Genomic DNA, 17098 nt, shown 5'->3' with positions numbered 1-17098 from the left:
TCGTTCCTGAAATATAATAATATGCAATTGAAGTAAAATAGTTCAAAAAGGAAATAATATTTAAATAAAATAAACTTAAATCTAAATAAAACGAAACTAAATATTATATAGAAACTACAAATTAATGACTCATTAAACACCTTTTGGTTTTGATTCCCCAGAAGTAGTAACTGTTTTGTTCTTCTGAAACTTAGACTTCAGGACTTCAGATTCAGGTTTCAACAGACTCTGAGGAACAGGTTCTAATCTTTTCACAATCTTGATATGTGAAGTCTTAGAATCAGAGTTTATCATTCCCTTTGGCTTAGAGTTCTTTGGCTTTGAAGTAATATTAGCCTTAGAGCTAGAAGCTTCAGGTTCTGACTGAACTACATTTTCAAACTTAGCACCTTCAAGTACAAAGAAGGTTTTCAATCCTTCCTTGATGCATTCACAACATGCTTTAAGACTGATTTCATTAGGTTTCCCTCCTGAAAATCCAATCCCTTTACCATTGTTTCTGTAAATGCTATAAATCATTGAAGCAACTTTGCTTCTGTCAATACCAGATATAATAAAATCCTCAAGAGCAATTTCATGTTTACTTAAAGACTTTCCATTGCACTTTTCTTGTAGCTTCTGACAAAGAAACTTGAGCTTCTCTTCATAAGTTTTACAAATGAAGTCAAAGCCTCTAAGTCCTTCTTAAGAAGCTTTCAGATCCAATAGAGTTGATTCTTGTTGTTTTATTAAATCAACATATCTTTCTTTTAAATGTTTCCACTCATTGGTTCTAACTTCAAAGTGTGTAAGAGGTTCTTTAAGAGACTCAATAAGTTCTTCCATGGGAATTTTAGAATATACCTCATTTTCATCTTCAGAGTTTGAGTCAGGTTCTGCTTCTGAAGTCACAGTAGCCACTAACCCCATAACTACATTTGCTTCATCTTCAGCTTCTTCCTTTTCAGACCCAGATTCACTATCTAAATCTTCCCAGGTTGCCATTAAACTCTTCTTAATCAGCTTTCTGAATTTCCTTGAGTTGAAACTTGACTTCTTTGACTTATCCTTTGATTTCTCCTTCTGAAGATCAGGGCAATCAGCAATGAAATGTCCAGACATCTTACAGTTGAAGCATCCCTTCTGATCTTCTTTCTTGGAGCTCTTGTAACCACCTCTCTTACTCAGAAACTTCCTGTTCTTCCTTTCCAGATACTCAAGCTTGTTGGAAAGCATAGCCATCTTCTCAATAGGATCTTCATCAGAGACTCCATCAGGTGAATCTTCTTCAGATTCAATAACTTTAAGAGCTTTTGATGACTCCCCTTTAGATGGTAGCGCAATAGATTTACTCTTCTTAGCAGACTCATGTTCATTTAGACTTATCTCATGAACCTTGAGAGAGAGCTGACAAGATCTTCGACACTTAAAGTGTTTAAATTTTTAGCTTCCTCAATAGCAGTAACCTTAGGTCTCCATCTAGCAGGCAAGCTTCTTAGTATCTTGCTCACATGATCAGAAGCAACATAACTCTTCTTCAGTATTTGTAATCCATAGACTAGGGTTTGAAACCTTGAGTACATTTCCTCAATAGTTTCATCATCCTTCATCTTGAACAACTCATACTGATGAACAAGCATAAGAACTTTTGATTCTCTGACTTTCTTGCTGCCTTCATTGTTTGCACAAAGAGAAGCAAATATTGTCTTAGCAGTAGATTTGTCACTCATCTTCATATACTCTGCTTTAGGTATAGCAGTGACAAATGCTCCTCTGATAGTATGATGCTTCTTGTAGAGTTTCTTCTGAGCAGGAGTATGTTTCTTTCTATCAATAGCAGCTCCTTCTTCATCAAGGACCAAGTCACCAACACCATCTTCAAGTGTGTCGCATAGTTCTTCATCTAAACTCATGACATAGCTATAGAAGTTGGTTTTCCACCAAGAGAATTCTTCAGGATCTCCATTGAACTTAGGAACTTTTCCAGAGTTAGATTTCTTGTTGTCACCATAATCATATAGAACAGCATTGTTGTTCCCGGATCTAGAAGCAGAGCCTTAACCAGACATGTTTTTGTCAGATCTTTTTATGTTACACTGTTAAGTGTTAAGACAACAGACCAAGACTCTGATACCAATTGAAGATGAGAAAAACACAAGAAGGGGGGTTGAATTGTGTTAGCTTTTTCTTCGTTTTCCCCTAAGCTGAAAACACTGATCAGAAGCAGATAGAGTTCCACTTCTGAAGTGATGTTCAGGATTAAATGCAGCGGATAAAACACACACACAGAGAGAGAGAGAGAGAGAGAGAGAGAGAGAAGAAAGACAAAAAGCAATTATACAGGTTCCTTCTACAAATTGGAAGTAGTCTTGTCCCCCTTGCACTTCCAAGGAGAGTTCACTAAAATGTAATATCTGATTACAAATGCTCACTGCTAAAACTAGCAAGAGACTTCAAACTACTCAAGCACAACTGCAAGAGATTTCCTATGCTCCTGAACACAATTAAGAGACTTCCTATGCTCAAGCACAACTGCAAGAGACTTCTATTTAAACAAAATTACAAAGAAAAATGTTTGAGGTTGAACACTTGATATACAATCAGTGGTGTTCACAATACAAATCAGATACAGACTCTTAAGACTCTAGAATTTCAAAGATATGAAAGTTATTAAGAAATTCTAAGTGAACTTTTGATGCAGAACAATTTTAGCAGAGTTTTGGCGCTTGTAAATTGTTGCTGAGTCTCTATCATTCTCTAGGTCTTCACTCCTTTATATAGAGGTGTGAAAGAGACGTTGTGAAATTGCCAGCACATCAAAATAGAGTCGTTTGAAGCTTTGATCAATCACCAATGATCTTTTGCCTGATATGGTTATTGTCCTATGAAGGATCAATTTCAAATCCATTCCAAGTCTGAAGGAACATCGTTGCAGGAAAAGCTGTTTTTCTTGTCCTGTAGCAGAGACAAAAACAAAGTAGTGGAGGTAGTGGTTGTACACTTCGTACAATTGTACTTTGTCAATGCTCTTCAAAGAACAAGCATCCAATGCCTTCAAATCCTTTCAAAATAGTTGTTGCTTCACTCTTCTGGTCTTCGGCAATGCTTAGGCGAGATTAAATCCATTGAACTGCCTTTGAAGCTTTAAGTCTTGCATCTCCTGATGAACTTCAGCTTCTGGTGGTCTTGCTTCTGATAAACTTGCTTCTGATGACATCATCACTTCAGGAGCACTAAAATTTAGGAGCACTTCTCTTCAGATGCTTCAAGCTTCCTTTTTGTTGAATCCATAGCTCTCTTTTGTTCTTCCAGAACCTATTTAAGATATAAATTTTTTTTCCATGGTCCTATACACTTGAACAAATATTAGCATATCAAATTGACAATTTTTAATACCTTGTTATCATCAAAACTCTCAAAGGGTAATGTTAAACACATTTTTGTTCTAACACTAGACATTTCTTGTAAAGATCTATTCTTTCTCTCTACAACTCCATTTTGCTGTGGAGTTCTAGGAGAAGATAATTTATGGACAATATGCTATATTTTTCACAAAAAGTTTCAAATGGCTCATTTTCAAATTCTCCACCATGATCACTTCTGACTTTTAAAACTTTCATTTCTTTTTCAGACTGTATTTGAGTGCAGAAGTTACTAAACACATCACATGCGTCATCTTTAGTTCTAAGGAATTTAACCCAAGTCCATCTACTATAATCATCAACAATGACTAATCCATATCTACTTCCATAAATAGATGCAGTGCTGACTGTTCCAAATAAATCAATATGGAGTAGTTCTAAGGGTCTGCAGGTTGAAACAATGTCTTTTGTTTTAAAAGATGATTTAACAATCTTTCCTTTCTAGCATGCACCACAAAGTGCATTTGAATGATAGTCAATGTTTGATAAGCCTCTGACCAGTTGTAACTTACTAAGTTTAGAGATTAATCTCCAGTTAGCATGTCCTAACCTTTTGTGCCATACCCATTTCTTATCATTCACTGATAGAATGCAAACTACCTTCTGATCAACCAGTTTAGAGAAATTAATTTTATAGACATTATTCTTCCTCTTTCCCTTAAATATTATGGATTTATCATTCTTGTTGATTATTATGCAGTTGGTCTTATCAAACATCACATCATAACCACTTTCACAAAATTGACTAATGCTAAGTAGGTTATGTCTAAGATCATCTACCAACCACACATTATTAATAGAGATAGAAGAGTTACCAATAGTTCATGTACCAATGATCTTGCCAGTTTGATTGCCTTAAAATCCCATAGTTCCTCCCTCTTTCATTGTAAGGGTTAGGAACATAGACCTTTCTCTTGTCATGTGTCGCGAGCAACCACTGTCCAGGTACCATGACTTGTGATCCTCTTTTACTCTTAGGCATATCTGCAATATCAAAAATTTCAGATTTAGGTACCCATATCTTTATGGGTCCTTTAGAGTTAGTACTGAAGGTTTTACTCTTCTTCTTTTGTGCCTTGTGCTGGAAGTGTAGTGGCTTCTGTTTACTCAATACCTTAGGTTTACCACCTTTTGGTTTTGGTTCCCAAGAAGCAACAACTGTTTTCCTCCTCTGAAACTTAAGCTTTAAGACACCAGATTCTGAGTTCTTCAGACTCTGAGGTATAGGTTATGATCTCTTCATAATCTTAATCTTTGGAGTCTTAGAATCAGAGTTGGTCATTACCTTAGACTTAGAGTTCTTTAACTTTGGAACAATCTCAGCCTTAGAGCTAGAAGTTTCAGGTTCAGAATGGACAACAACATCAGACTTAACACCTTCAGGGACAAAGTAAGTTTTCAATCCTTCCTTAATGCATTCACAACAAGCTTTAAGACTGATTCCATTAGGTTTCCCTTCTGAAAATCCAATCCTTTTACCATTGTTCTTGTAAATGCTATAAATCATAGAAGCTACTTTGCTTCTGTCAATGCCAGATATAATGAAATCTTCAAGAGCAATTTCATGCTTGCTTAAAGGTTTTCCTTCACACTTTTCTTGAAGCTTCGGCCAAAGAAACTTGAGTTTGTCTTCATAAGTTGTACAAATGAAGTCAAAACCTCTAAGTCCTTCCTTAAATTCTTTCAGATCCAATAGAGTTAATTCTTGTTGTTTCATTAAATCAACATATTTTTCTTTTAAATCATTCAACTCACTGGTTTTGTGTTCAAAGTGTGTAAGAAGCTCTTTAAGTGAATCAATAAGTTCTTCTCTGGGAATTTTAGAATATACCTCATTTTCATCCTAAGAGTCTGATTCTAGTTCAGCTTCTGAAGTCACTGTAGCTACTAACCTAACACCTACATTGGCTTCATTTCTAGCATCATCCTTATCAGACCCATATTCACTATCTAAATCTTCCCAGGTGGCCATTAAACTCTACTTAATCTGTCTTCAATACTTGTTGGACTTGAAAGTAGGTTTCTTGGACTTCTCCTTTGATTTCTCCTTCTGAAGATCAGGACAGTCAGCAATGAAGTGTCCAGGCTTCTTACAGTTGAAGCAACTTTTATGATCTTCTTTCTTGGAACCTATATAACCACTGCTTCTGCTCAAGAACTTCTTGTTCTTCTTAGCTAAATACTGAAGTTTGTTTGAAAGCATTGCCATCTTCTCAACAACAGCAGAATCTTCATCAGAATCTCCATCATGTGACTCTTCTTCAGACTCTTTGTCACTCATCTTCATATACTCTCTGCGAGGTATAGAAGCAACAAGAATTCCTCTGATCTTGTGATGTTTCTTGTAAAGCTTCTTCTGAGCAGGAGTATGCTTCTTTTTATCAATAGCAGCTCCTTCTTCATCAAGGGCTAAGTCACCAACACCATCTTCAAAAATATCCCGAAGTTCATCATCTAAACCCATGATGTGACTATACATATTGGTTTTCCACCAGAAAAATTCTTCAGGATTTCCATTAAACCTTGGAGCTTTGCTGGAGTCAGATTTTTTATCATCAGACGTACCATAGTCATAATGAACATCATTATTATTCTGACCAGAACTTGAGCTATCACCAGATGCCATGTTTTTCTCAGATCTTTATCTGATACACTATTAAGTGTTAGGACAACAGACGAAGGCTCCTGATACAAATTGAAGGTGATAAAAACACAAGAAGGGGGTTGAATTGTGTTTTCTTTTTCTTCTCTTAAAACTGAATTCACTGATCAGAAGCTGATAGAGTTCAGTTCTGATGCAATGTTCAGTGTCTAAGTGCAGCGGTAAAGAGAGAAAGAAAGAAGAGAGACACAAAACAATTATAATGGTTCCTTCCACAATTCGGAAGTAGTCCACTCCTCCTTGAACTTCCAAGGAGAGTTCACTAAAATCAATATCTTATTACAATTGCTCAAGCACCAAAGCAAGAGACTTCAAACTACTCAAGCACAACTGCTAGAGGTTTCCTATGCTAAAGCACAAACGCAAGAGACTTCCTATGCTCAAGCACAACTGCAAGAGACTTCTAATCAAACAGAATTACAAAGAAAAGTGTTTGAGGTTGAACACTTGATATACAATCAGTGGTGTTCACAAATATAAATCAGATACAGACTCTTAAGACTCTAGAATTTCTAAGATATGAAAGTTGATAAGAAATTCTAAGTGAACTTGATGTGAAACAATTTCAGAAGAGGTTTGGCACTTAAAATTGTTGTAAGAGTCTTGCCAATCTTCAGGTCTTCACTCCCTTTATATAGAGGTGTGAAAGATACGTTCGAAATTGCCAGCACATCACAAAAGAGTCGTTGTTGAAGCTTGATTTGGTTATTGTTCTAGGAGGGAACAATTTCAAATCCTTGTATAGAGAAATACCAGCGTAGTCATAGTTGTTGTCATGTACTATTGCAGACATGAGGAGTGGAGTAGTGGAGGTAGTGGTTGTACAATTGTACTATTTGAAGGAAAATCGAATAGAAGAATGGAGTAGAAGCAGTGGAAAATTTTCGATTTTCATTCCTTGGATCATTACGAAATTCAAACATGAATCAGTGATTCGATTGTTACCTTGAACTGTGGAATCTGAAAGCTAGAACTGGAAACAGGAATCTTGATCACAGCCAAGCAAGCAGCAAGCAGCAAAGCCTCTAGCAAGTCCACACGAACAGTGCTTCTCCAAAACTCGGTGCTAGCCAATGAATTGGAAGTGCATAGAAGAAAGGGGTTGCTTCAAAACGTGTAACCAAAAACTTCAGCACCAGAGTTCTATTTATAGAACTTCTAGTGTGCTCTGCAAGTCATAAGTCACTATTGGGCTTCAGTAAGCCCAACAACGAGTTTAGTAATTTTGCTAACTAATTAGCGTTATTTACTAAACGCACCCCTTATATAAGTCATACTTATATATTTCTCTTTTGACTGTTCTTTGTGTGTGACCCTATAGGTTCTAGTCACGTTGGCAATAAAATTAAATCTAATATTTAATATTATAAACAATGAGCGGTATCTAGCAACACATCATTGCTACCCAAGTGACAAGAATGTCAAGTGATCTGACGAAACCTTTCCATGATAATACTCATGTGTACACTTACTCCTTTGTCTCGATATCTTTATTGATCCCAAGGCATAGATATTTTGTCACCCTTGTATAGATCAATATTTATATTTCTTGATTCCAAAATATACTGAATAACGAATAAGTCCAATATCTTATATTGACTTAGTTCGGCATGGCCATGCAGTTTTACAGTCATATTTCATCAAGAGGCCTAAAGATATATCTCCTGTTTATGAGGAGGGACAAATCCCATCTAGGACACTCATGTCCCTCAGCATGATTCATCAAGTACCCATCAACCAACGTTATGGTTATCCTTTTACATACAACATTAGAATGGCAACAAAGCACTTGAGTCCACATCTAGGGATCATAGTGGTTTCAGGTCTAAGAGCGATATACATTATTATCATTGTGAGAATATCTTATGACATTTTCATAACATACTATGTAGTATTCTCACGGTGGGTCAATCCAGTACATACATAATAGTCTTTATGCTTTATTATTATCCCAATTCATATTAAAGCTTGACTATGGATATGTTTAAGAATAGCGTTCTTTACGTAATGTAATCTCATGATTAAGTCACACTTAATATTCCATTACATGAACTATCTATTCTAGGGACTTTATTATTTTGAAACATAACAAAATCAATAAAGAAATGCCTTATTATTATATATATTCACAATATATATTTATATCAATATCATGATACAAAGCCAAATCCAATCAATTTTGATTGGATATTAGGGCTTACTCCAACAATATTTCCTTTTCCTGCGCTTTCCAATGGATAAGCATCAAATGCCTTCTAATTCCTCTGAAATAACTGTTGCTCCAGGCTTCTATTCCTTCTGCAATGATGTGCATTCAAAATAACATTTAACTAACTTCAGCTTCTAGTCTTCAGCTTATGATGATCTTCAGCTTCTGATGACGTCAGCTTCTAGTAGACAGCTTCTGGTGATCTTCAGAACCTCTTCTCTTCATATGCTCTTTCTTGCAACACAAGCATCCTTTTTGATAACTCCATTGCTCTCATTTGTTCTTCCAGAACCTATGCTTGATATAAAGACGTTTAAATTTTTGTCTATGGTCCTGCACACTTGAACAAATATTAGCATATCCAATTGGCATTTTTTAATACACTTCAACAAATATTTTTTAATATTGCTATCACTAACCAGATGCTTGTATCCTGATATTTATATCCCTTTACTGATAACTATTTGTCTAGGAAGTAAGTGATTATTAATTAGCCAAAGATACCATAGGAATTGTTGACCGAACACATAGGTACCCAATGGCTAGAACCCATTGGGTCGTGTTGTGCATTACCGAAGCTAGGAATTAACTGGTTAGTAATTAGGGAAACAAGCACCTAGTTGTCCGACTTAAAGCTATAACCTAGTAATACCATTCTCTTGAAACCCTTAGTAAGATAGACGTAGATTAGGGCTGCCCGTTTGTAGAACTACTACGTAAGCTTAGAGAGTGTGTGTTATGAGTGTCCTAAGATTCATAGATGGTCAGACCTAAGGGAACCTAGGTCTTCATTGCCTTGGGAAACACTGGAAAGACAATTTAAGTTTATGTTTCAATTACCTTTTAATTAGCAAAACCTCGCACGTAAGGATCACCGTGCGATCAGCAGGTGCAGTTAGCCATCGATGGGAAAGACCTAATTAGGTACCCAGTGGCTAAAACCCATTGGGTCAAGTGGTGCCCTACCTATTTAGGAAACTCTCAATGGCCTTATCACTTTTATAGTCACCAAAAGATAAATAAACGCGACATTTAGATTACGTATTATCCAACAACTAATATATAGAGGGGATTCGAAGAATCCTAACCGCTGCTTACTTTTTTGCAACCAAGACAGGTAAATTCGCTCTGTTGCAAATAGATAAAAATTGCAACTTACTTTTATACCGTCAAACTTACAAAAATAAGTAACTAGAATTGTACGGACGAAAGGACAATCCCTATGGATACGATACTCTACTTATTACTTTATTACTTGATGAAAACGACTGGTACACTTGCCATTTAGCAATTACGTTAATCAAACGTTACATCAATGAAAGCTTAATGAAAAACAATGCACAACATGTCCTAGGATTTCTGGTTTGATCCTGTTTGTAATAACTAAAACCAACCCTCATTGTTTACCAAAAACACCGGTGAAAAGTTGCACAACCGGTGGTGAGGGATGTTTATGAACCTCTTGCCACTGTTGACATGCATCTAATGATGTCCTTCCAATGCTTTTTGAAATAGGAAAATGTTAACCGGTGCCCCCGGTGCACTGGTTAAGGAAGCAAATGTAGAAGCTTTTGCATTGAAAATTGTGTAATCAAGGTTTCAAAAGTCAAAAAAGTGTCTTTTTTTATTTAATATTTCCTTTTTTAGATACCTTAACCAGTGTCCGATTAACACAACCCTTTGAAATATGATGAGCGTTATTCCAAATGACATCATTACGTGCAGCCCAAATTTGCCAAAGAAGTAAAGCCACCCGACCAACAATGTCTCGGTTTTCTGAACAATATATGTCAAAAACAAAATCTGCCAAACTGCTCTCAGTTGCAACTCGCGTTTGCAGCACAGTCGAAAGTCCTGTCCAATATTAACTCTCACGAGCCACCGTACAACCAACAACAGCATGTCAATCATCCTCAACAAATGTATCACACTAGAGATATATCACCTCACATTGTACATGTCGTGATTATAGTCGGAGACGCGTTGGAACACACTTCCTACAAATCCTCCATAGTAAATTAGGTGCATATTATTATAGTTAAAGATTAATTTGAGTGACTTACAAAGACAGGGGTCAATTTAATAGTTATACATATTTTAATGTTATTACATGCCCAAATTCATGTTAGAATCCTTAACCTTTTATTAGCAGGAAAAAAAAAATTCCTTAACCTTAGTTAAAATATGTCCCATCTAATCTCTCAGGTAGAAAAAACGATATAAAATGTTACTTATCTCTTCTCATCAACTTGAAAACCCAATAACTTGGTGCCACGAAACCAATCATCTAATCTAAATAAATATTACTCCATATTTTAAAATTCCAATAAAAAAAGAAAAGAAAAGAATGGTTGACACATCACACCTCATATGACTATGTTTGTTCGTTGTTGGGTATAAATAGAGAAAGGTGAGTAACAAAACGAAAACGAAGGAATAAAGGTGCAAGCGACGGGAAAGAATAGAGATAGATAGTATAAATTTAATCGCCGGAAAACGAAAAAAGAAAAGATTTTCCGGCGAATATGAAGGGTAATTATCGGCGGAAGAGAACGTTGCGATTGGTGAAGTACGAGGAATTGCCGGAATATCTAAAAGACAACGAGTTCATATTGGATTATTACCGGTCGGAATGGTCGGTTAAGGATGCTTTGTTCAGCGTTTTCGCGTGGCACAACGAAACGCTAAATGTTTGGACGTAAGTGTTTTTCTGTTAAGATTTTAGCAATAACTGTGTTGTTGTTTCCATGTTTGACATCGTTGTTGTTGTTCTTGTACAGTCATTTGGGAGGCTTTTTAATATTTGCAGCGATGGCGGCGACGGAAGCTGGAGGAGGAGGAGGTGGTTTTCTGTCTAATATCTACAGGTATTGATTAAATTGTTGTTTATGTTTCCTTCTTATTTTTGACATTAAATTTTGTACTCTTCAAAAATCTAAAAAATGTTAGTTTAATTTAATTTTTTCTGAGCTTTTTTAACGGGGCAAGTTAGCATGACCGGTAATAATTTTAAGGATGGTTTTGGGTTTGATTTTGGGGGTTTGTTGGTGTGTGGTGTGGGAGCAGAGTTGGGGCGACGGGGTCGTTGAAGACGGGAAAACAGATCAACGGTTCTCATTCTCAAAACAAAGTTTTCCAGGTTTGCTTTCTTAATCATTATTTATTCTACTATTTATTAGAAATTTATAATTTCGTATTGGTTTAAGAACAAAATTGAGAGTTTAACTAGAGTCTAACTAAGAGTAATACTTGTATATTATAATAACATTTTTAAAATATTAATAATTACCACTGAGCAAACCACCAAATTAGTCTCTAACTTTGCAAACAACTCTCAAATTAGTCCATGACTCTTTTAATATTTCAAATTAGTCCACGTCATTGTAAGAAATTTCTCAATTAATTGTCTCTAATCATTGACAAAAATATAAAGATATGACCTAATTGATAAAATTTTGATGAAGACGAGAATTAGTTTGAAATATTAAGAATAGATTACAACGATAGGAACCAATTTCATGGTTTACTCAATTACTGTTGTTTGATCCCATTAACATAATTCAGTTGGCACTTGGTAGAGACAATAAATTGAAATAAGTAATAATGTAGAGGTCATCTTCAATTATGTTTAACCAAAGCAAGCAAGAAATATGTAATATTAGTATCGTTATCCATTTTTCTTAACGGTCAAAATAAAATATATTAACCAAATCAAGCAAGTCTTTCTAGCACAAGCCTTGGAAGAAAAGACTTGAAAAAAGTTACAAAATTACAAGACAAAGTCCAACATAAACAAGGAAAACAAAAAGAGAAACAAGCTAGGAAATATATTGCAAGAGAAGAGATTAAGCTTTCAATATTGGTAATCGAAATCCAAAGTGACGTATATTGCTTTCACTTACCAATAAGATTGCAACTTGATTTTCCTACATAAAGATTGCAATCGTTCCTCCTTATACTCAAAAGTATGTATGTTCCTTTTTTTTTTCCAAATAATCTACACCCAAGATAACTAAATAATATTCGAGGCAAAGCGAATTTACTTCGAAAAACCTCATAAACCACCAAAATGCACTAGGTGATCCGATAAAGGAGTACTATGAGAAATTGTAACAAAGTCTAATCGATGTGAAACTAAGTACCCGTTTCTGCCAAAATTAGCAAATAAGTGATCAATATCTTCTTCATTCATACCACAATCTCCTGTGCACAATTGATCATTATGATGTTTTTTTTGCAGAATCATTATGATATTTATAGTTCTTATAAAATTTAAGGTTAAATATGTTTTTAATTCCTACAAAATTAGTGTAATTATTATGGTATTTTTTAACAGTCGAAAAGTTTAGGATTAAATATGTTTTTAATCCCTACAAAATTATAAACTTTTAAGTTTAGTTCCTAAATAAATTTATTCACTTTTAGTTCTTATTTGTATTTTACATAAACTGTAATATCTATTTTGCAAAATTTATAAAAGTATTATTTTTTTAATAATGTTTTCAAAACAGAGAACTCTTCTTTCAAACTACAATATCATGGAGCATTTGTACTATCATTAAAATTTTAAAGTTAAAAATTTGTGATTTTGTAGAATTCAAAACATAAGTTTATTATAGTTTTGGAAAGTGTATTTGGCTCGGGAAGGTAAGCTACGAAAACGTTGGCCTATCCAGGATAAGTGGGTCAGCTTAGCCCATCTCCCCATGTAGTCTCTGTTCTTCCCGTGATTCAAAGTTTGAGTTGAGACTTGAGATTACTTTTTTCTTTGAGAAATGCTAACGTATACTCCCTCCGTCCCGGAATATCTGACCCATTTTCTAAAAAAAAGTGTTCCAAAATAACTGAGTTATTTCAATTTTCAATACAACTTTCATCATTTCCAATACAATATAACTCTAATTAATACTACTTTCATCATTCCCAACACAATATATTCCACTTTCCCCTTTATTTATACATTTTTCTTAATCTGTGTGAAAAACTAAACTGGCTCAGATAAAACGGGACGGAGGTAGTATCAAACAATATATGATATTTTTTGTGCGTATTAATAAAGTACACCCTCCGGTCACTAATATAAGCAAAAGTTTAATTTTTAGATTCATTCATTAAATGACTTATGTAGTCTTTATTATAGACTACATACGTTATTTAATGAACGAATCTAAAAATCAAACTTTTGCTTATATTAGTGACCGGAGGAGGGTGTATTATAGTTTTGTAGTTAGTTACTACTCCCTCCGTTTCAAAATGAGTGTCGTTTTAGGTGTTTACACACATATTAAGAAATGCAATGATTAAGAGAAAGAGAATGGTTATTTTACCAAATTATCCTTATTAACTATTGGTTAGTTTTAAAAGTAATACTTTGAAAGTAGTGTGCAGAGTATTAATTGGAGGGTACAATTGAAAAGAAAAAGTTATTATTGCATTGAAAACTGAAAGCGACACTCATTTTGAAACAAATTTTTTTGGCTAAAGCGACACTCATTTTGAAACGGAGGGAGTATTAATTTTACAATTTTATCTTACAAGAGAGAGTTAGTTTATGTTTTTAATATAATATTTATTGTTGATTGAAGAAAACAATGTAAAATAAATAGAGACAAGTAAAAAGTAATTAATGCACTTGGAAATACCAAAAAAGTCATATAAAAATGGACAATTTTTTTTTTCAAAAGAGTTTTATGATTAGAGACGGAGATAGGATTTTTGATCAATTAATGATATCACCATTTTTTGATGAAAACTTGCTTATTTTAAATGTTTAACCAAAACACTTAAACACTCTTTAGTATTTTCCTTTAATAAATTGACAACACGAATTTTAAGTTAGAATTACGTCCTTTCCTCCAAAAAAAAAAGTTAGAATTACGTCCAGACAAGAAGTTAGAATTACTTACACGACAAAACTTGGAGACATTTGTGCATAATAGAATAGAATCTATTGGTACTTTATTGATAAAAAAAAAAAAAAAAGAATCTACTGGTATTCTTTTTCCATTAAAATAAAACATGGATAGAAAGAGTTGGTTTGGTTGTGTTTTGGTTACAGTTTGGTTGTGATAAGCATAAACAATTTTTTACACAACAGTGATTAAATTTTATGTTTACAGTTTAATAAATGTTTCTTTTTTCGAGGCATTTAGTGTATGTTTGAATCCAGGTCAGGTTTTCTTTTGAAGAGGAAAATATAAAATTTATTAGATTAAAAATAAAATATCTTAAAGCACAAGATGTGCTATAAGAATGTCAAAATACTGGGTAAGATCAAAGATTGCAGAGGACAAAACCCCTCTGAGCATCAAAAACAACAACCAGGATGCCAAATAACTCCAAAAGGGATAAAAAAATCGAGCACCAAGATAACAACTAAAAGCCACCTAGACAAAACTAAGACAAAAGCTTTAACGCCAAAGAGTGAAAGCTCCAAAGTAAAAAAGTAAAAAAAGCTAAAACTACACCAAATTGAACTTTTCCAGCGTATTGATCACGAACAAATGACCAAAGATCAGAAAGAAAGAGACACCTTAGGATCTTACTCCAAGCCACTAACGAGTTACTGGAAGACCGTAGACAATGCAAGAAACATCAACTATTACTCTGGAACCAAACGGACTAGGATTTTAAGATACAACCAAGGAATCTCTCAAAACGCGATCCGATAACACACAACTAAAGAGCACTTGATTCCACTATACATGAAAGGATTACCACGGCTTGTATTTCTAAATCATTTGTGCGCCTTAGATCAGCTCAAATATTTCCTCAAATCAATGCACCTTGCTGCCAATAATTCACTCTTGAGGCTAAAGCTTTTCCCCATAGTTTGCCGAGATTGCAATAGTTGAAGATTTAACACACAATGATGAAAACAACATAAAGATGCTGCTGCCATTTAAGAGAATAGCTGAACAACTCAACCTCCCCTGACAAAGAAATCTTTTCTCAATTAAGGAATTCTACTGTTGTGATACCACCAATATTGCTGCCAGCACCTTGCTATATATGCAATCAAACTGAGATGAAAGAAAATCCATGTTGCACTGCATAATATGCCTGCACCTGTTACAGACAAAACACTCTCAAATGCCAAAAATATTAGAACTGCTAAAGCCAAAGCCTCCTCTTCTTGCTGTCAACTTGAACTGATTTAATAATAACCACATTTAGCTTCTTAAAACAAACAGCATCACAAGACTCCCTCTGCTTCCAACCAAAAGCACCAGACCCTATGAGAACGTCCCCTCTACAGTAGGCCGACCGAAACACCACAGCCAGCAGCAGCAAGAAAGCACCACAGACAGACCCCCTCCTCAGACTATGAATCAATAAACTGCCAAACTGCTGCAACTTCGGATTTTTCAGACACAACGGATTTAGACTGTGATGTTACCGAGACACGCTCTAGGATTTAAACACCAGAGAGTAATGTTATAGTCAAGGATATTTGATTTTATATGAATCCGGGTGAAGTTGATCAAACGTGCGGTAGAAAGCCACGGAAACGTCATGCGGTTTCAAACTCACCTAAATAGATGCTTAATAAATGCTTCTCTTTTTCCCTAAAAAATGTTTCTGTTTATTTATCGTTTAAAATTAAATTATGTTAATTATACCTTTATTGATATAGTGAGAGAATATATAGATGAGTGAGTTAAATATCAAGTATATTTAATTTTTTTTACTAATTAAAATTATTTTTGAATTTTCGAAAATAACTTTAAAAAACAAGTATGTATTATTGAACCAATCAATCATTTGTTTAGTTTCAGGATTCACATTTGAGACAGATTTTGGAAGTATCCATTTTTGATAGGGTGAGAGAATATGGAACAGAAACAATTCCAAGATGGCCATGGTTCATTTTCTTAGGTGGAGGAATGTGTTGCTTACTTTGCAGTTCGGTTTCCCATCTTCTTGCTTGCCACTCCAAACGCTTTAGCCTGTTTTTTTGGCGTCTAGATTATGCTGGAATATCAATTATGATAATATGCTCCTTCTATGCTCCAATTTACTATGTATTTTTCTGCAATCCTTACGCAAGGTTACTCTATTTGACATCAATATCGGTCCTAGGAGTAATGGCAATAATCACCCTTCTTTCCCCATCACTTTCATCACCTCGATTTCGAACCTTTAGAGCATCTTTATTCCTTTCAATGGGTTTTTCAGGTATTATTCCGGCGGTTCATGCTCTCGTAAGCAATTGGGGAAACTCGCATATTGTAGTTGCAATTGGATATGAGCTCTTAATGGGCATCCTATATGCAACAGGTGCTGTGTTTTATGTAACTAGAATACCAGAGAGATGGAAGCCTGGAGCATTTGATATTGCAGGACATAGTCATCAGATTTTTCATATTTTTGTTGTCCTTGGGGCACTTGCACATGCCACTGCAACACTTGTTATAATCGATTTTCGAAGGCGATCACCCACATGTGCATTTTACTAGTTTACTTGTGTATTGCATTATCATTATTGTATCATTATTTGAATTTAATTAGCAACCAAACCCTACCAATGGATTGTTGTAATGCAGGTTGTCGTAATATGCAGTAATTCTAGCTCTTTTAGCTTGCAAATTAAAGTAGACAAATACGAACAACAATTTAGAGTATTTCTGCATTTCCAGTATTTTGTTTTTCATTCATAAAATCATTTTTCCTTGAAATCCTGAGTTTTTTTTTTTATAAAAATAAACTTTACATTGTGTAAGATTTATAGGAAATTTTAACCATATGGGAGATTTTTGGATTCCAAACCACTCGATTTTGAGATGTTTTGTTAGAAAATTTAATTATAATATTTTTTAAAATTAA

General features: G+C 34.6%; 1 protein-coding gene across 2 annotated transcripts; it reads left to right on the top strand.

The window, feature by feature from the left end:
• The first annotated feature begins 10669 nt into the window (after nucleotides 1-10669).
• Nucleotides 10670-16847, top strand: HHP2 (heptahelical transmembrane protein2). 2 transcript variants are annotated; one of them, XM_085744690.1, is made up of 4 exons: nucleotides 10670-10970; nucleotides 11053-11139; nucleotides 11339-11411; nucleotides 16045-16847. In XM_085744690.1, the coding sequence occupies exons 1-4, from the start codon at nucleotides 10798-10800 to the stop codon at nucleotides 16729-16731; spliced, it is 1020 nt and encodes a 339-aa protein (XP_085600816.1). In that variant the 5' UTR covers nucleotides 10670-10797; the 3' UTR covers nucleotides 16732-16847. The 2 variants fall into 2 exon arrangements, with proteins under 2 accessions (XP_085600816.1, XP_085600817.1); XM_085744691.1 differs by having other exon boundaries at nucleotides 10683-10970; nucleotides 16051-16847.
• Nucleotides 16848-17098: the final 251 nt, after the last annotated feature.

The sequence above is a fragment of the Medicago sativa genome, chromosome 2 (genome assembly GCF_051527215.1).
Source record: "Medicago sativa cultivar Bolivia chromosome 2, Bolivia_mono, whole genome shotgun sequence".
NCBI lineage: Eukaryota > Viridiplantae > Streptophyta > Magnoliopsida > Fabales > Fabaceae > Medicago > Medicago sativa.
Note: the sequence above shows the minus strand (reverse complement) of the source record. Positions and strands in the feature narration are given on the sequence as shown.